The sequence below is a fragment of the Uloborus diversus genome, chromosome 4 (genome assembly GCF_026930045.1).
Source record: "Uloborus diversus isolate 005 chromosome 4, Udiv.v.3.1, whole genome shotgun sequence".
NCBI lineage: Eukaryota > Metazoa > Arthropoda > Arachnida > Araneae > Uloboridae > Uloborus > Uloborus diversus.
This window is the reverse complement of record NC_072734.1, coordinates 124,910,144-124,931,443: the sequence shown is the minus strand read 5'-3', so window position 1 is coordinate 124,931,443 and position 21,300 is coordinate 124,910,144. Positions and strand designations below refer to the sequence as shown.

General features: G+C 33.3%; 1 protein-coding gene across 1 annotated transcript in view; it reads left to right on the top strand.

Annotated features, from left to right (window-relative positions):
• The window catches only part of LOC129220818 (DNA-dependent protein kinase catalytic subunit-like), a gene marked incomplete at its 5' end in the record, with an annotated part of 269,314 nt that overhangs the window by 23,660 nt on the left and 224,354 nt on the right, over positions 1-21,300 (top strand). Inside the window, 9 exons of the mRNA XM_054855249.1 lie at positions 5,860-5,922; positions 6,004-6,096; positions 6,873-6,955; positions 11,856-11,940; positions 12,030-12,198; positions 13,497-13,666; positions 15,052-15,177; positions 16,060-16,175; positions 20,596-20,679. Of these exons, the coding sequence (XP_054711224.1) occupies positions 5,860-5,922; positions 6,004-6,096; positions 6,873-6,955; positions 11,856-11,940; positions 12,030-12,198; positions 13,497-13,666; positions 15,052-15,177; positions 16,060-16,175; positions 20,596-20,679 (989 nt within the window). The remainder of the gene's footprint in view (positions 1-5,859; positions 5,923-6,003; positions 6,097-6,872; positions 6,956-11,855; positions 11,941-12,029; positions 12,199-13,496; positions 13,667-15,051; positions 15,178-16,059; positions 16,176-20,595; positions 20,680-21,300) is intronic.

Genomic DNA, 21,300 nt, shown 5'->3' with positions numbered 1-21,300 from the left:
GGTACCCGAGTGGTGTAAGTAACAACAAGAACATTTTTTTCCATCTTTCTGTGATTGAGAGAAGACGTCGGAAGGAGAATCAAAACAAAACAACTGAAGATAGCCTCGTCTCCTGAGCGTTCTCATATCAGCGATTCTAATTTTCCATTGACTTACAGGGACAGGAAGAAAGGCGTGGTTTAATGCTTACCGTACGTTCGTTATCCCAGTGAGTATTAACGAACTCTCAGTATTTTTGGGCAGAGACTACCGCAGTTGCCGTAGCCTCTGTAGGTCAGTGCGTAAGTTGCTAGCGTCCGTTACGATGTGCTCGTGCGATGACGTCACGATTAACGTATGCTATTTACGTATGGGCAGAGACTAGACCTCTTAATGTTTCACGCTTCCAACAATGGAAAAGAGATAAAATTAAAATTTTTGAGTTTCGCTAAATAAAAATTCTTATAACTTTTTTTCTAGTGGATTTAGGTTATTGGACCTTGGGCGCCCTGACAATTTTTCCGATAGAAGTGTTTTTTTAAGACCTTTCCAACCATATCAAAGTCGAAAAAATTGGACCATCCGTTTGCGTAGAAAGAGCCATTTAGGACTAAAATGCTTTTTTTATTAATATCTCCGTTAATTAGTGTTCGATTTCAAAAATTTTTATTGATGACACTAAAACTCAGCAATATTTACCGAACAAAAAAAAGAATGAAGGAAATCGGTTCCCAAACAGAGGAGAAATCGGTACCGAAAGAAAACGGCTTGCCTATTAATATATAAAGATACTAGCTTTTGCCCGCAACTTCGCTCACGTTAAAAAGTATTATTATTAATTAGGTATAGTTTTTGCGGCTTTACTTTTGTTTAACGTGTGTAAAAAATTAGGGCCTACAAAACTTCTTTGTACATAATATTCTTAACTAATCTATCATTAGGCGCTAAAACTATCAAGCTACTGTGTGAACTTACTCGTGAGCAAGCAACATAAAACTGTCTATGAGAGAAGCAATGTTCTCTCAAGTCAATACCCGAAAATTTGAGAGTTTGCCCCTGAGACTTGTCTATTGTCATGGCAAAGCAGACTTTTAGGGGAAACTGTAATCGTTTAAATTCGAACGGGATATCATTCGGTACTGATAGGATTCGTGGTATAAGTACAGTTTCTCCTTTCGCACACCCAGTTAATATAGTGGCTTCCACTATATTGCGATGTAATGCTTTCACTTGCAGTCTTGTACCGTTACAAAGTTTTGGTGGTTTTAAATTTCGCAACAGCATAATTGGAGTGCCCACATGCAGAATAAGCTTATGATAAGGCAAACCTGGCGGTTTCAATGAATTTTAAAATTCTACAGGGTAATTAGTAGCGTCATCTGTATTAACCGCAGTATCAATCGAAGTATAGACCTTTTCTTTGTCCTAAATCGACATGAGCAGGATATCGTTGATAGTTGCTGCTCGATCGTTCTTTGGAGTAAGTATGGCACGCTCACATAACCATTGAATAGGCTTGTCATGTATATGAATACTGTCTGGATCAGGGTTGGTACGTTTCTGCTGAGGCGGTTAAAACCACTGGTAGAAACCGGTTAAAACCGGCATGGCGGGAAAACCACTTTCTGCCACTTTGCGGCAGAAACTGGCAAAAACTCACAAAATGAAAAATTAATTATTGATATACATCAGAAAATGAATGGAAAAAATAATTAATTGTTAACCAAAGTACTGTAACTTTATTACAAAATTATCACAATTCAAAATCAAATGTTACATTGTTTGGACTCTGAAAATTGCCTCTTAGAAAAGCTGCTTTCAAAAATCTGAACAGGTTCTCAATTTACTACGCACAAATGAGAAATTTTAGAATATTCTTAAAAAAGAAGATCTAGCAGATAATGCATCAAGGAGCAAGCAATGTTTGTGAAACTTTCATCTATTGTATAACTGGTCCACCAAGTAGTAACTGGGGTTGTGGTAAAAATTTGACTGGAAAAATAAGTTTTGAGAAATGGGGCCAATTTGTTCTGCAAAACTGTGACATTAGGTACAAAATTTAGTCAAGTAAAATTCTGGCACTTTCTTCTTGAAGCACATTACATAATAATTTCGATCACAAACAATTTAGAGGAAGCATATAAGTGAGCAAATCAGTAATGCCTGTTTAATTCTGTATGTCACTCCTCTCTCCTAAGCATCCCTGTATGATTTTTTATCCTTTGTTAAACTAATACAAATACTACGAGCCTCTGCAATTGAAAAGTTCCCTTTCTGAACTAAATCAAGGGCACTAGCATGGGATTTTATTTTTTTTAAATGATGAAATGATGTTTGATTTTTTAGAGTACTTAAACAAATATCATTTACTAATTACTTGAGTTATTAAAGACATTTTTAAGTTTTTGTCAGTTTCTGCTGGTTTTTACCGGTTATAACCAGTTTCTGCCACTGGCACGGCAAAAACTAGTTTCTGCCGGCAGAATGCCAACCCTAGTCTGGATAAACTTTAGGCAGTAATTCTTGAACCGTAGTAACTAAGCATTCAAACTTTAAATGGGAATATTAATCCTGCTGCTATTAACTCACAAAGTCCGCCATAAGTAGCATTTTTCATCATATCAGCAAAATATTCATCAGGTGTTAAGTAGTTATCACCATTCCTGTCGTGGGTCATAATTGAAAACTTGCTCTAGTCATTAACCACATATCTGACAATTTCTGAACGTACCTCCATCGCTCTATCTTGTGTTCCGTACATTAAATAAGAGAGAGCAATCAACAAACATGCACCGTCACCAACAATAGGGACGACAGTACATTCTTCAACTTCTCCATTAACGTTCAGATTTTCTTTAGCCATTTTTAAAAAAGTCGAACCGTCAAAACCTATACTTAAACCAAACGAAAACAAAACAAATGCCAAATACAAAGCAGAGTCTATAACCAAAACTACTAAACCGAAACAAAGCAAATGCAATCCAAAATATGCTTGAAAACTTTTAATGAGTTTAAATTTTATCTGTTGCCATTTTCCATTTTCAATTCGCTAATAAATAAAACTTGAGTAACTAATTCAAGCAAGGTTTTCACTTTGATTTTCAATTTGCCCTTTGACTCTGTTTTTGCATGGGTGTTTCGGTAAACAAACTTTCATCCCCTATTTTATCCCCTTGGGGGTAGAATTTGTCAAAATCCTTTCTTAGCGGATGACTACGTCCTAACATCTACCTGCGTGCCAAATTTCAGCCCGATCCGTCCAGTGGTTTGGGCTGTGCGTTGATAGATCACTATGTCAGTCAGTCAGTCACCTTTGAGTTTTATGTATTTAGATTTATAAGATTTACATGCTACTTTCCCTTTTTTGTTGTCTTTCATATATGATAGTCTCTCTTTTTGCTCTTGACACAGATAGCAGCAGAGAATATATTTGAAACTAAACAAATTGTTATATGCAACATTGGTTGATGCAACAATTCTTTTTTTCACATTAATTTAAGCCTTTTCATTGTTAGAACTGGATCTACTCTATAGAATGCTGAATAGAATCAAGTACAGCTACTTTTAAACAAAAATATTTATTTACAGCATAGGCGGATTTACGGGGGTTGCCAGGGGGTGCGCCGCACCCCCAAAATTTTTGGTTGGGTTTTGAAAAAAAATTAGTTTACTATATTTCACTCAGAAACGCAGTTGGGGGAAAAAATCATAGCTCCTATACTAGTAAATTTACTTGAATCCAGTGTATCACCACACGGCGCTAGTGCGAGAAAAAACATAACTGTGCTCATATTAAGAATTCAAGTAATTTTATCCATTTGGGGAAAAGAAAAAAACCTATTAAATAATTTCATGCAAATAAAGAAACTTCTCAAACACTTTATTGTTCAGTGCTGTGTTATTGTATAGAATAAAATTGCATGTTCTGTAATTGTGTATTTGTTCGTATATCAATACAAATTCTTCTATTTTAAAACAACAATGGCTAATCAAGTCCAAAAAAAAAAAAAAAAAAAAAAAAAACATGGCTATAGCAAGAAACTTGATTAATAAAATCTACACCGAAATCAACCGAAAACCAACAATTTTAAGGTAAAAAATCAAAAATTTTTGAAGGAGGACTTCCGGACATTTTGCAGCAGTTGTGCATCCAGGGGGAAGGGGCACAAGATTGGTGACCCTCCCCACAAAATGCTGAGTAGATGTTTTTAAAAAAATATTCTTTATTATTGAAGAGAAGAAAAGATCTCATTTTGGGAAAACGCAGCTATTTTACGAAAAAAAAAAAGTGTTGGGAAAAAATCTTAATTTTTCTCTCAAAAAGAAATATTGACATACAAATTTTTCAACAGCTTCCGATTATTGGCGGCGAATTGCGTGCCTTCTCGCACAATCCTCTTTCTTTCATATCTCCCCCTCCCTTTTTTTTTTTCTATTTCGTTTTCATTTTTTTCTATTAGTCCTCAAAATGTTTTTTCTGCAAACTCCTTTCTAAAGTTAAAATTATTACAAAGTACCTCAGAGTACCTCAAATTTCGTTTCCTGCGCTTCACTTTCGCAAAATTTCCAAGGAAGATCTTCTAATCACTAAATACATCGAAAATCGTTTAAAATTGCGTTTTTGGAGTTTCAGTTTTGAAATACTGCAGTGTCCCTAACGTTACCAAGTATGGTCTTACACTCATGTGTTTAAGACTTTAATTTTGGAAAATATTAGAACAACGGCTTCTGACCACCCTTTCTCTATTATCATCAAAGAGTGTTAATATTTTGGTTTTGAAAACTACTATTTCGAAATCTTTAAGTGGGAGAATCCTTTTTTTTAATACCATGGATTATTGCAAAAGAACTTCATTTTTAGGACTTCAATTTCGAAAATTTTCCAGGGGAGAGCTCCAGAACACCCCGTCCGGTAACAGCATCAAAAATTGTCCTCCGTAGTATTTTCGGAACTTCAATTATGAAAAGTTAACGAGGTAACGTGGGGGAGGGGGTTACGTATTTCTATCTGCTTTTCAAAAAATCGATTGGAGGCAGTCTATGAGACTCATTCATAACCCAAACTATAAATATGGACTATAGTCACATTTATAAGACTAAAATTTCTAAAAATAGCCTTGGAGCCACACGTACCTTTCTTGCCTCTAAAATATCACCAAGAACTGTAAAACTGCGTTTTCAAAACTACTATTTCAAATTTTTTCTCGGGAGTGAATCCCATTCCAAACCAGTAGCTAGATTCACCCATTGCTTCTAATATCGACTTTCGTTTAAGACTTTTTCTGCAGTTTGAAATGTTAAGAATTGCACATCCCCTAATCTTACTAAATATGGTTTACATCGCGTTTTTTAGACTTAAAAGTGTGTCCCGCCCTAAAATTATTTTCTGATTTCGCAACTGCCTTAGTTATTCCAGGAATCCCCCCCCCCTCCTCAGTTCCCTGCTATTGTTGCACCCCCAAATATTTCGGCCTAAATCCGCCTATGATTTACAGTACAATAGACCAGTGATCTCAGTGCTCGCGCTCGTTTCAAGGGACTCCCTTTTCACTTCAAACATAAATATTTTATTCTTGCTAAAATTTATGGTATTCTTAGTATTTTTATCCACAAAATAATGACTTATCATTTAGAAAGAGGACTATTGCGGTCTTTGGATGGCATTACTCAGTCAGTTGTACCGTATCATTGCTGCTGTCTCTTGTTGTTGTGTTACATTTGGTTTAGCTACCAATTTGTTGAAACTCTCAGCTTCAATGAGATGCCATCTGCCTCCAGCAAAATAATTAATTTATAAAAAGTGACCTACAAAAAAATGTTAGATAGATCCCTAATTTTTTTTCCTCATTAATGTGTAATGTCTTAATCTTACCATTACAGATTGCTGAAATGATTACTTCAAAATATTCTGAAGATGAAAAGTTCTGCAGGAATATATTCAGTGTTAGTAATTATACTCTTAATTTCATTTCCAAGTATTTTATTTTGAAGTAAGTTTGTTAATTTTCCTCTTGCATTTTTCAGTATTTTATGAAAAAATTTCTTAATATTTTTGTGAAAAATGCCAGTTCCAAAGAGCTGCACATAGCTGTTATAGGATATGGCCTTTTAGCTGGTGTAAGTATTTTTATTTGGTTACATTGACATTTGCATTTTTTTTATATCCAACATCCTTGAAATGATTGGAATGCATTTGAATTGTAGTTAATTTTAAATACAATACAAACAGTACTTTTAATAAAATATATAATTAAGTAAGAGAATAAATATTAAATAATATAAACCCATAAAATAACTCAAAATTCCCATGGGTGAAAAGAAAGTTGTATCAAAACTTTCATGAGGCAAATAGTTAACACTTAGTGACCTATATGCTATTTTAAGTTAAAAATTTTATTCTGTGCTAATTAATTGTCAATTTTAAACTTTGTTCATCAAATTTGCAACAACTCCTAATTTCTCATTGTTTGCCTTATACCTCCTGTAAAAAATCTCATTGAACTTTTAATTTTTAATCTTTTTTTTCTATGCCTTATGTTGCACTCTTGCATTTACAAAAACTCCCTAATTTTCATTGTCTGTGGCTGGTAATTTCCAATGTCAGGCTGCAATTAAGACAAAATGAGAATGCAAACAATAGAAATATGAATGGCAAATGAAGAAGATCGCAAATTAACTTGTTTAGCCCATAAGTGCCTTAGCCGCCATCCAGGAGACAAGTGCAGGGTAGACAAGAAGATTACCTGAGTCTATCCCTATTCAGCCCAATTGAATAGTGTATACCTGAAAAAGTTTTTTTTCCGTTAATTGAAATTTTTTCATAAATTTCTTAAAATCTGATTGCGAAATATTGACTTTCATGAAGTTTTAAGTTTTCTGTCTTGCTTTTTCAGGTTTGTAAATTGTGCTTGAATGAAAATGAAGTAAAACGGATGCTTCAGAAAATTATTCAGAAAAGTGAGCATGAGTTTTTCAGGTATGTCAGTGTATTTGTACAAGATTTTTCAGAGAAGAAGTAATGCCACACTAAATATCTCTGTCAATGTTAATCAGGGGTGAAACAAAACTTACTGCTCGGGATCTTATCTGACCTTACTAATTATTATTGGGACGTGCATGATGCATGTCCAAATGCACGTACGTGCATAATGCACAGGGGTAGAAGTAGTCCTATATATCCTATATTTCATATATTTTCAAAAAAAGCATCAAAACTGTCCTATATTTCCTATATTTTTTGAAAATGTCCTATATTTCCTATATTCCTGTTTTTTACCCTATATATCTTTTAAAAAGAACAGTAAATAAACTTTTTGACATTGGATTTTTCGCTGAAATATAGCTGAAAGTACGTCCCCAAATGAATTTCAAATTAAAAAACGAAACTGACTCAATCCTGTGTCATGATGCGCGCGATTAATTTTGCAAAGTTATTCGAAAACCAAAAAGATAACGATTTTAGGCCGTGGAAGTGGAAGCATCGCAGCCGCTCATAACCTCAGATCAACGACTGCCTTGAATGCCAAAGAACAAAATTTAAAAGACTTACCCTGGGTTGCGTGTTTGTAGACGATAGTAAGGACAAAATTCATTACCGTACACTCTTTATTTTATGTTAAACTTCAGAGCAGACACGAAGACAGGAATTTTGCATGGTGATCACCAAAAAAAAACCTTTTTCACTTGGTAAAAAAAAAAAACACAAATGCGAGGAATACAGACTTAAGAGTTCAAAAAAGTGGAGCTGGGGTTTGCAAAGTTCGTTAAAGATAAAAAAAACGGAGAGTTCATTCGGATGGTGGTGAAATATTCAAATTGAAATGGACGGAGGACGGACAGTTCACTATGAAGATGGTGGGGCATAATTCAGGGATGGATCATGATCAAAGATGTCAGTTGCAGGCCAGTGTACGTTGAAGAAAAATGGTGCGTAGGTTGGTAATCTCCATGGTGACAATGTTGAGATCGTCACACGATTGAAAATGAATCAGGGTAATTTCGGGATAATCGAGGCTCCGTATCATCACCCCATGCTATGTTGATCATCAAAAAGGGGTAGTTAATTAGGGGCACGATTCAGGTACATTCTGCGTGCCGCCATCGGACGCCTTCATACACACAGGTGATGCATTTCCAATGCTCTCATCTTCGGCTGCGACGAAGTATAACGATCTTGATTATCATGATTACGTAACACAAATATAAAATAAGAAAATTTCACCTCATTTTGAGGTCTTAATCATATTGCGGAGAGCAACAGCCGTCCCATGACGCCGTGCACAATTCCATCTCTTTCGCCATCATCGGAGAGAAAACGGAGCCTCGAGAAGCACGTCCGATTGCACAGGAAGCAGCAAGCAGAGTGAAGTGGGGTGGAAAAATGAATCGGCAAATGAGCGATCAGATCCGGGTACGCGGCGATGCGCGGGAACCAATGAGTGCGTTTGGCGCCCAAACAACGAAGGGAAGGGGACGCTACACCATTTTAATGGCCGACAAGAAGATGCAAAAAAATCGGATCGACGCTTGAAAAATTGTCAAAAAGCTAAACGATGGGAAAAGTGAATAAGCCACATATTTGATATCGTAAAGTGCGCGAAATTTAACGGGGAACGCGGGGAAAACGTGGAATGCACAAGAAAATAAAAAAAAACCACTAAATGGGGGAAAAAAAACAATTAAAATGACTGAAAACATGGGAAAAATATAAATGGGTAAAAATGTGATATTCATTATCACATCCTGCAAAAGGCATATTCGCTCATTGGCTACAGCAATGTGACGTCACTCTAGTGGGTGGAGTTTCGAGAACTAAGTCTGAAGTTGGTTTTAGAATTTTGCGTTGGGGGGGGGGGAGGCAACAGCCGTTTGTTTTTTTTTCCATCATGGTTTTCATTGGTATATTTTTGTGTTCAGTGCATTTTTTGATCGGAATGTTCTAATACTCTTTTTGCAATCTTTTCTTTTTGTGGAATTTTGGGATTGTGGAATGTTAGTTCCTTATGATGTTAAAACGTAGTTTGTTGTAATGAGTGGAATTATAAAGGCAAAATCGCATTGCTTAACAAAATTTCGTGTGGAGTGGTTTGACCAGGAGGACATTAATAGTACAAATTTTGGTGCACATGGTGCACTAAAGGAAAAGATGATTTTACCGATTTTTACCATTTTTGCAACAGTTGAGTGCCCATAAGCAATAGTGGATTTTCGCAATGGAGGCAGCATGCTGAAACATTCAAGCATAAAGAAAACTCAGAAAAAGGTCAGAAGGATCCTTCTCAAGCTCTGTTTGTTCTTAATCCAAGTACTAAAGGGTTCAGTTTAGATATAAAATCAAAGAACAGTGGAATTAATACTTGGGTCATGAGTGAGGAAGAAATAATAAAATTATCTTTGCTCAAATTTTGTTTAGTTATTTAGTCTATAAAGTACACTTTGCTTTTTCAAAAATTATTCTTTCAACTACAGGAAAGTCATTTCAGATGTAAGTTATAATATTGTTTGAGGGTTTTTTTAAATAAAATCATTGATAAGAATAACTAAATAATATATGATATGTATTATTTATTTTTTCATAGCCAAATTATTCGTATAATGTGTCCTATATTTATCCTATATTTTTTGTGGGAAATGTCCTATATGTGACAAGTTGATCACTTCTACCCCCCGTGCATTCAAACTTTCCTAAAATTTGTAAGTTTTAGAGTGGCGGATTTTCCATGTCACAAATTTCGCAATTGCAAGTGGCTAACCACAACCATAAGGGCCTCAAATGAGATACAGACATGTACATAATAAATGTTTTACATAGTTCTGTGATAGACAAAGGGGACCCCCAAAAAAGCCATTGGACAGGTTCCCAAACCTGTAAATTCACCACTAAATCTTGATGAAGGACTAAATGTTTTAAAAACTAAATAATTTACTTTTTTAAATTCTGTATTTGCTGCGGGAAATTGCATTTATACATCGTTTATGCACTCATTTAGCATAGTTTTTTACTTCTGGGTACTCAAAGTAATTTTAATTAAAAAGATTTTTCGGTCAATTAACCCGTTCGGGACAGCAGCCCGCAGACAATAGTGCTCTCTCAGGACGGCAGCTGTTGCACATGAACTGTGCGTATAGGTCGGCGGCAATTTCTCCTGCTAAGCCTAATATGCAATTTCGGAAAGAACGCATTACATAGTAATGGAAAAAATGTATACTTTACGTAGAAATGAAACAATTTTTTAACATATTATGTTTTATGAAAATAATTGATATTTAACAATAAAAATGCAAAATATATTGTTTTTTACTATAACTAAAAATACCAAAATTAAACAATATATTTTGTACAAAACAGGAAAAATATTTGCACTTAATATTATGGAATTTTTCAAGAATATTGTAACAATTAATATTTTGAAGCTGCATGAAAAATTTCAAAGCACTGATCAACGTGCATCGCGCACTCATAGATTGTGTTACGGTTTTTATTGTGCTTCGAGCGAAGGACACATCTCTGTCTAAGTTCTTTGCCTTCTTTTTCAGTTTATGATTTTAGAAAGTAACTACTGTATGAAGAACTCCAATAAAAATAATTTGTAGTTTCAATGTCGCTTGAAATATCCCTAGATGGATGTCATAAATTTAGATATTTCCTCCTCAGAAAGATGACGTGTATACAATGGCTACACAAATGAATCTAAAAGTTAAACCCCTTGCTAGAAGATCTCCCATGAAATCTCATTATAAATGGAATTGAAACTAGAAACAGCCATTTGAAAATGAGTATGCATTTCCCTTTTCACTTGCTGATACATATTTATAGTTTCGTTAACAAAATCCAATAAATCACAAACTTTTGACAGATCCCATTCTGACGTCAGAAGAGAAATACCAATGTTCGAGACCAATCATTTGGACGGAACAACGCCATCTAATAGTAAACATTTCGTTCCGAAACCAGGATGCAGACTGGCGTTTTTCGGATGGCTGTGTAGTATCCGCGGTTACACAAGGGTGCATCTTTCGTCTCTGAAAAGCCACCTGGCGGTGCCGTAAATATGCGTCGTTCATCCCGAACCGGTTAATCAGTGAAAATTAGCTGATTATAAATAATCAGCAAAGTGGTGGATTATGATCTATCACTGATTACTGCTGATAAATTGGTGCCATAGCAGTGCTAGCATCCCTAGTGTGCATACGCTTTTAAATGTTTACTAGGCACTCATTATTGTTTGTAAATTTAATAGAAGCAAAATTTTAAATGCCTAATCTAAAAAGTACCTTTAAAGCTGCCTTTAATAGCATGTTATGTACAGACTGAATGAATGCGTACCTATGCCCTACTTAGTATCAAACACAATGTTGATTTGTGTTTTATATTAAGCTATAATATATTGAGTAAGTTACTGCCCTATAGCCAGGGCTAAGGCAAAAATACACCGCTGGCTCAGTCAATTCCAGCCGAGGACTGCAGAGCTTTCTGCCTTAGCCCTGGCTATAGGGCGATAACTTACTGAATATACCTGCCTTGCCTTTAATATTCGAGTTGAACCGAACCATTGTTTCGGTCACTCGTCTGGTCAGTGCTAATTCTGTATTAGATACCAGTTTGTTTGGCACTTAGTCTTCCTTAAGAGGTTTTCCACCTCCAGCTCAGTCACTCCTATGCCGGGCTGATGAGTGCTAATAAGCACGAAACTGCAGTCCTTGGCTGGAATTTACTGAGCCGGCGGCGTATTTCATAAGCTATAATACTGCTCTTTAGAAAAATGAAATTTTAGTGATCCTTTTCTTTTATTTATGATTTAGCAATGAATGCTTAAAGTATGTTTAAAAGTAAATCATTTTAATGCCACTAAGAATGCGTGCTTTTTTTTATCTAGCGATAGCGAAGATTTAGATGACAAGATAATGGTTTTGCCAAGTTATATCGAAGCTTTGTCATCAATTATAACAGAAATAGCTTTTGTAAGTTTTCTTTCATTGCTATTTATTGAGTTTATAAGGCTTGGACTGGAAAATTGTCTTTGTTAATGGCAATTCTTATTTAATTTCAGGTGCCTGAAAATGTCCGACTGTCTTTAGTGAAATTAGTATTGTTTCAGATTGATAAATTTCCCAAAATTCCATCTGCTTACAGTTTTATTGCGCCAAAAGCAGTCATTCGTATATTGTTGTCTGTAAAACCTAAGGGAGAAATATTTGAAGATTTTCTTTCTGAAATTGGTAATTCATTTGTTGATACTTTTTGCAAGTAATGATAGATTTTTTTTTATTTTTAGTTAAAAATGCATTTACAACATACAATATGGTTAAAAATGTTTAGTTAAAAAAAATAAATTCTCAAAAATCCCTTTTAAAATCATTAGTACTTATAAAGTTCCTTTTGATTTGTATTGTAATACATTGAAGTCCTGATAAATACATGACAAATAAGTATTTGTAACAATATGTACTGAAGTTCTGAAAGTTTGATGTAATTTTCATTCTGGAATGTGAGGTATGAATCGAAATTCAAATGCGAATCCACAGAATGTTAACAATTCAGCAAAGAAAATGAATCTCCTCCAGACACTTCATTTTTAGCAATGGCTTAGGAGAGTGTTCGAAGCAACAGTTCGTAATTGTTTTTCACATGGAGGGTTCAATCTTATGAAATTGGATGAAGCCACACAGCCAGAATCGGGGATGCATCACACATACCATCCAATATGATTAATAATTTTGCTGAATGTGGATGCCCATAAGTGAAAACATCCAAGTTGACTACAACAATGTCTGATAAAGATGTCTGCCAAGTTACATCTTGTTCCGCTATGAAGGAAAACGATGATACTATATCAGATAAAGATGAAATCCTTGATGATGATGTTGTGCAAAATCCTGAAACTGCTGCAGAAATGAGTCTCTACATGTCTTGGGACTTGTGGTGCAGCACAGAGGCACTGCTGACAATTTTCTTAAACAATACAAATAGGAAAGTTTTATAAACAATTTGCGGAGACTGAAGACAATTCAAACGTCATTGAAAGACTTTTTTTTGATCATGAGTATATTTTATTTTACCTATTACTATGCGTTATAAAATTGCATACTTTCATTTTCCCTTTTATGATTCAGATATTTTCATCCTGCTGATTTTGCGTTTAGTTGAGTTTTGTAATTTTAATTTGCAGTTGTGAAAATAAATGCTTCTTAATTAAAAACATACTTTGTCCCCTGGATTATTTTCAGTTTTTTATTGTTAGCACATTGTATTTGTCCCAGAGTGAACATATATTTCTGGGGATGCATGGGCACCATAGCTTATCGCTTCTTGATGTAGTAAAAAACAATTTGAAAAACAATTTTGAACTATGGTTATTTCAATAGCCTTTTTTAATTGTCAAAATCAGTAAAAGGCCTAATATTTGTAATAATAACCTAATGAAAAAATTGCATTTCCAAAAAGTAAATTATACAACTTGATAAAAATTTTCCATGCTACACATCTTTTAATGTTTCTTATTTTTCCTTTCTGGTAGTTACCCAAGGAATTGTTAAGACTTGCTCTCATCCTGTTGTTGTAGAAGCAGAAGCACTGAAGGAAAGCTCTAAGGAAGGGAAAAATGAATTTGAATCAACTCTTAATGTAACAACATATAAGGATTATATCTATTTGTGGAAAAATATTTTAAATGTTGTTCAGCTAAAGGTAAAATATGTAATTTCCTACTCAGTTACTTTTTTATGCTAATGTATCGATAGGTATAAGTTAGAACAAAATTTTGCATGAATTTCAGCTTTTGCTTTTTTTTTAATTGATGTACATTGTACATTTAATACTTAGGCTGTGCAGCATTTATTTTTGAAATCACAATTGTTTATTCAGACGCACAAAATTTTTTTGTGAGTGCAAAAATACGCGTTTTGTTTTTCTTGTTTTTGAAAACTTCTATTTTATTTCAAAAATGTAGTAGTTTTTGAAAAGGGAAAATTTTTTTTTTTGATTAGTGGATTATAAATACATTTAAAATTGTAAAAGTTTAAGGGGTTATGTGTTAAATTTTTTTTTTAGGGGGGAGGGATTTGTTTTTGACATTTTTTGATGTTTAAATTTCTTTTGTGTGCAAGTCACACAATCATGAAAAATGGTACATTATGCATTTTGGGCATCCCTTTTTTTTCCTGCTGAGTATAAATCTGAAAAGTCCTAGGTTGTGTAGCTCTTTTCTTTGTAAAAATGTGAACTACATGCATTTTAGAATGCAGTTTTTTTAATGACAACTTCATCCCAAAGTTTGGCTTACATCGATAGATTTATTTGAAAATACTAGCCGATGATGACTGTGCTCAGTTTTTATGGCAAGGTACTTTGACTTTTCATCTGTAGGTAGCAACAAAAAACTACATGGGAGCCGTTTTGATTCAAGTTCAGTTATTTCAGTCAAGCAACAACACCCCAAAGAAAATTTAACTGAAACTTCAAATTCCTGGTAAAAAAATGTAGCATGAACAAGGGAGACTTCAGCATTTATTACTTTTAAATCTAGAAGCTACTAAAATTTTTGAGTTTTTCAAAATTTGAACTGTTACTATTTTAATTACCTCAGAAAAGCATTACTCGGGTAAAACACTGAATTGTGCAATATAATGAAATGTATATATAAGTAGAACAAGGTAAAATTTTCACACAAAGTTGTTTTTTAAATGTTTCACCTTCAAAACATTTTTATGTTATGTGATAATGTGATCTGCTTGCAAGAATATGTTGCACCATAAGCTTAGACCAGACTGAGGATCTGCTTTACAAGTAGCAGATCCCCCCTTGTTTCTTATGATTAGAAAAAACCTAAAATAAGTTTTCTTAAACTTTTAGAATAAAATTCATTTCAGAAAGGCTTAATGTTTTTTTTTTTTTTTTTTTCAGTTTAATAAATTCAAGCATAGCATTTGACTTTGTTTTTTCACTTATGCAACCATGATAAACTGCTTTCAAAATCAACAATATTTTTCTCACGTAATTTGAAAACAATTCTAAATATTTGGAGTATGTATTTATGAAAATAAAACCACCCTTTTTTCAATATTTTCTTGCAGGAATTGAGTGCAATCGGTGTTGCTGTTGAAGAGAGGCAACATTTGATGGAATGCATCTATGATGAAATATTGAAATCTAGCCTTAGTATTATTAGTAAATTAGATTTAACGCTTCAAAGAAACAAAGTGAGAAAATTTTTTGCATCAGCCAATTTGTATCTCGTCCATCTTACATGTGTACTCGTTTTGTAAGCCTTTGAGATCCTAAAGGATTTTTTTCTCTTATTCAGTTAGTGACTAGAAAGCAGTGTTGGGAATTGGCTAAGAAAACAACTTAATTTTCAATTCCTTAACTAGTTGACTGAAGTAATATGATTCAAATTTAATTCAGATTACTTTAAACCTGATGGGGGGCTAGTTGGCATAGTGGTAAAGCATTGGCCTCATATGCCTTTGGTCCAGGGTTTTTGACCTGTGGTCCAAGTGTGCCAGTCAATGAATTTTCAAGATGCAGAAAATAGATAATGCCCATGTCATATGATTACACGGCATGTAAAAGATAAAGATCCCTTGGATTTTCGTCTGGCTCTGAAAATCCGTGGTAAAATTAAAATCCCTTCTGCAGTTTCGCATTGAAGAAAGTCCTTCAAACATTGAATCAAATAATTCATTTAATCCTTCCTTCATTTATATATATAAATATATAATTACCTATTACTCATTCATTCAATCAACCAATCCAATTACCCATTCGTAAGTCATTCATTTATTCATTCCATTTAGTCTATGCAAACAGTCATTTAATCAATTATTCAGTAACTCAATTTATTGTCACTCAATAAATCAGTCATTAGTGGGAACCCTGCATTATAAAGCAGGATATCTTAAAAAGTTAAATTTTATCTCAAGTCTTCCATGCTGTTTATTAGTTATTTCATACCCAATCCCAAATACTTGTGAATTACAAATTTAGTTCTTGTTTGTTGCTTATAATAAGCCGTGATTTGCCTGGTTTGAATTATCTCTGTATTGTTATTGGTTATTCATTTTTCTTGAAATTATTTATAGCGTGCAGATGAAGCATTTGATGAAGAAATTGATATTTCTTCGGATCCTTTGAATGGAATGTACCCCAGTAACATTACCGATTACTATATTTTTATAAACATTGTAGATTTTCTCAGGTATAGTATTTAATTTTATTAATTTATATAAAAACTTTTAATTTCATTTCTGCTTGCATTATTATAGTTAATCTATGTAAGAAATCATGTGTCAAATGAAAATGTTACATCTGTTCGACAATGTATCTACAAAAAATTGCCAAAACAATTAATTCATGATCATTTAATGGTTTTTAGAGCTATTTGTCGCAAACATTGTTTTTTCTACGGGGCTATATTAAAATCAGGTCATTAAGGGGTGGAAAAGAGAGGAACTAAGAAAGACAATCTGTGTTTAACTACAATCGAGTCTCAAAAATCCAAGATAATTGGGGCTCACCTCACCTCCAATTATTCAAAACTCGTATTATCCAGAAAATTCTTTCAGACTAAAAATTCACATTATTTGAACGACATAAGGATTACCAACCCCTTTTTATTTCCTTACATAAAGAAAAAGAGCTATGTTTTCACGAAAAATATATCACACAAATTTCAGTATAATTTCACTTTAAATTACCTAAAAACGAATTTTGACTTCTTTTTCATGATGTTGGTCCGTATTTTATGCCTACAAATTCGTAGGGAACTAATATGTATTTTGACTATGCCGGAATCAATTTCAACATGTTTTGTCTTAACTTCTGTATCTATGTTCTTTCGCACGTATGTAATGTATAATATATGTATCCGGTGTAACACAGAAACAGTTTGTTGCATAAGGCAGGAATTTTGTATATTCAATTCGTACAGAATCAAATTTTGAACCTCCTTTTTTGACTGCTATTGTCCAAAAGGCATGTTTTCTCGTTCCTTGGGGCTAACCAACGCTAATTTTAATGTGTCAAGTTATTTTTTCTTCTCTCTCTTAATCCACAAAATATGGATTAAGAGGTATCTCTTAATCCATATTTTGCAGTCAATGAATATTTCGTTCCGTTTAGAGAGTGTCATTGATACCAACCTCTCAAAACATTTTTATTAATATTTATTGTTTGTAATTAAATAAGTTTACAGAAGCTAAAGATTTATATCAGATTCTAATGAAAATCATTTTTAGCAATTAAAAAATTAGACTTAAAATGTAAATGAAGCACCTCGGATTAAGCGGAAACTCGAACTTACAAGACTCGGATTTTCGAGATTCTACTGTATTATTTACTAGAGAAAATCAGCTACTGTCTTATTATAAAGCATCTGTTTTGTGTAAGATAGGTGTGGTGTAATGAGGATCTGCACAACAGGAGAAATCAAAATATATTACAATGAATTGTTTCATTTTTTTTTTCATTTTTCTTATCTTTAATTAATGTTAAAATTATTGCTGATGCAGTAAAATTGTGTGTGAAATGATCATCATATACATAGTCTAATAATTATAACAAAGTCTCCATTAAATAAGTAAATAAATCAAAATATCTTTCCTATTAATTATTTTGTTACTGAAGAATTTGAGTTTTTTTGCCACACATTAAAGAAAGTTATTTTAGCAATCATAATTGACGTAGTGAAAATGTTAACACTAAATGCTGTATCTCCCAGTTTTCATTACTAATTATACGAGGAGGGCAACGAAACTTTTTCATTTGGATTGTACTGTGCATCGATGTGCAAAAAAAAGCATTTTTTTTTTAAATGGATCTTTACCTTTTTTTCCTCTTAATTCCAATTTAAGCATAATTTCCACATTAATCGCCTAATTTGAGAGTAAGAAATCCTTGTTTGCTTTTGATCTTTTTAAAATTCCAATCAAAAGGTGTGATTTTTTGTTTGCTTGTGGCTGTTTGGGAATTTCGCTCTCTCTCTTTTTTTTAAATATATATATATGTGTGTATATATGTATATATATATATATATATATATATATATATATATGTATGTATATATATATGTATGTATGTGTATATATATATATTAGCATTCCCGTACCCGGCATTGCTCGGGTAATGGAATTAGCAGGGGTTAACAGTGCTTGGTGCACCTAGTTCCGAAAATCCCCTATAATAATTACTTATTACCTATAACTTTTTCTAATTTGGGGAGGATCCCGGGGCCCCTGGATTCCTTACATATATGCCTTTGTCCTTAACCGATCTTTAACTGTTATTAACGATCCTTTTAAAGTATTGATTATCTTTGCAAACACAGGCCATCCACATTTTATTGATATACCTATGTTTAAGCAAGAACTTCTTTGTATACAACATTTTTAGTTTTTTTTTCTGGTGCTAAAATTATTAAGCTGCTTGATGAACTGACTTTGGAGCAAGCTATATAACATTGACCGTGTGAAAAAAAGTCTTCTCTTAAATCGGTCCCTGCTACTTTTAATATCTGTCCTTGTGACTTATTAATGGTTATTGCAAAGCAAACTTTAACAGGAAACTGCACTCTTCTAAATTCAAAAGGATAGTCCGCCTGTGATAATGTTCTTAAAAACTTCGTTTCTAGTTTTGAAAAAATGAAAGCAAAAGACAGAAACATTACGATTTGACTTGAGAAAAGCCTCGAAGAACCACATGAGAAACAAAAACAATATCAAATTCATCAGAGCCTGATTACCGCAGGGGCATGCGGGGCACAGGCCCCTCCTCTTAGATTTCGGAAGGGGCCATAATCCCCTTAATTTATCATGCTAATTAAAAATAAATAATGATTTCACTCAGATTCTAGAATACAATGATATAATGGATAGTTTTGCAAATGGCCAAAACAAGGAAAAAATCTATTTGCTGATAAAAATTCCATTTCAAAATGTGATCTCTTTGTAAATCAGAAAAGTACTCCAAATTTAGTCTGTATTTATTATTAAAAGTTATATCATAGATAATTTTGGTATTTACGGTTCACTGCAACGGGCAAAGTTTAACCCCATTTTATATATTTATCGTATACTACTATATCTCTTCTACTTTTTAAATGTATGTATTATATTGTGGTACCACCAAATTTAGTATGGTTGTGTAAAAACGCAAGTATTGAAATATTTTATTGGTTCAACATATAAAAAAAGCGGGAATGGGGGGGTGGAGGGCACAAAATAAATTTCGAGCCCAATGTCTTCAAAAATCTTAGTCGGGCCCTAAGCGAGTCCTGAAATAGAAAAGTGCCCCATGTTCAATGTCAGGATGATCGGGCTCTGAAATTCATAGTTCGCTATCGACCAAAAGTTGAGATGAAGTACTGAATAATGATTTGAATGGAGGAAAGCCTTCGAAAATAAGGGATTTGAATTCAATGACAGGTTTTAATTTCTCAGAAATTAAGAGGTTTTAATTAATTTCTCCTGATCTAATTGAGATTTCGAAAAATCCTTTCTAAGTGGTTACTTTCGTAATCATGCGGACATGCCTGCCAAATTTCAAGTCTGAAGCTTCAGCGGTTTCGGCTGTGCGTTGATATATATATATATATATATATATATATATATATATATATATATATATATATATATATATTATATATATATATATATATATATGTTATCTCAGGACATTGATTTTTATATATTAAGATATATACATATATATATATATATATATATATATATATATATATATATATATATATATATATATATGTGTGTGTGTGTGTTTTGAAGGAGAAGGTATTTTTTACACAACCATACTTAATAGGCTTAACATGTATAGCCTGGAGCAAAGGAGAGTCAGAGGGGACATGATTCAGTTATTTAAATTTATCAAAATGAAAGATGTAAATGGATTAACTTTTTGCGGGGAAAGCAGGACAAGGGGTCATTGTTTTAAGCTATTTAAATCTCAGGCTAACTTGGAAATCAGGAAAAACTACTACTTTAGCAGGGTCGTGGGCACTTGGAATAGCTTACCGGAAGAGGTGGTAATGAGCAAGGGAGTGGATAGCTTTAAGAGGGCCATTGATCTTCATTGGGGACTAATTAATTGACTAGGACCAGCCTAGCTGGGCCCAGTGCCTGTTGCTGGTCGTCACATTTGTATTTGTATTTGTATTTGTATTTGTATGTTTTTTCAGACATTTGGATTTTTATTTCCCTCTGCATTTAAAATTAAAGATTAACATTCCAAGGCGTCCACATGCTCAGTTGTGATTGGCCTCCTCCTTTCTTTTACATAAAAATAGAAACCCCAAGAAAGTCATGTACTGGAGACCCTATGTGTCCTAGCTTTTAGAAAGGATTATTTAAAAAAAATTTTATAACATAATTTCAAGGAACTATTTAACATGTTTTTTTCCCCCTTACTGCAAACCTCCAGATAGAGGGTAACCTTTTCAGTTCATGTTATTTTTTATTGATTTATTTTCATTTAGTGTTTGCTGATTAAGTTTTTTGTAGTTACTAAATGCTGACTTTTTGAAAACATACTTATCTGCTTTTTGATTTTCTTACATTATTAGTAACTATACTTTGTACTTTTTTGCTTCAATAATTACTTAATTTTAGGGACTTGTTGACGGAAAATTGTATGGAATTGTTTTCAAAGTGGGTTTACCCATTTGGTCGAGAAATGATCTTTTATATTACAAAGTAAGTCACATGTAGAGGTAAGGTAAAATGTATTGCTATAATAACATGTTAACATATGGGTCATTCTCATAAAAACAGTCATTTTGAGCTTAATAAGTTCAGTAAAATTAAAGTGGGTGGAATCAGATGAAACATTTTATAGAGATAGATATATGTAAGGGCTTTAGGGGAAAATACTGGTCCTGTTAAACAAAAATATTTTTTGAATAGCATTATACCCTCAGCATTATAAACTCACTTAAGTGTCATGCTCTCACTAGTGAGGGAATGACGAATTCATTAAAATTAGATTCTAGTTGTTATGCCTAACTGATATTTGAATTTATTCCCATACAAATATCCTCAAACTGGGAAGAAATTTATGATCATGAAGTTTTCATGCCTTTTTTTACTTTATTTATCTGTGAAAGCAGGTGTAAGGGCATGACTGATGCAAAAACCCTTCTCTAATTTTATGCTTTCATATAGAGAAACGTTGCTCTAATGCTCCAAATTTACTTTTGACGTAAATTTGGAGCATTTCTCTGGGAAAAGGGCCAGACCCTCCCGCCCTTTGTGTAGGAAAAATATGGATTAGTTTCTCTTTTCCTTAAATAAAGTTTTCATTTTTAAGTTCAATAA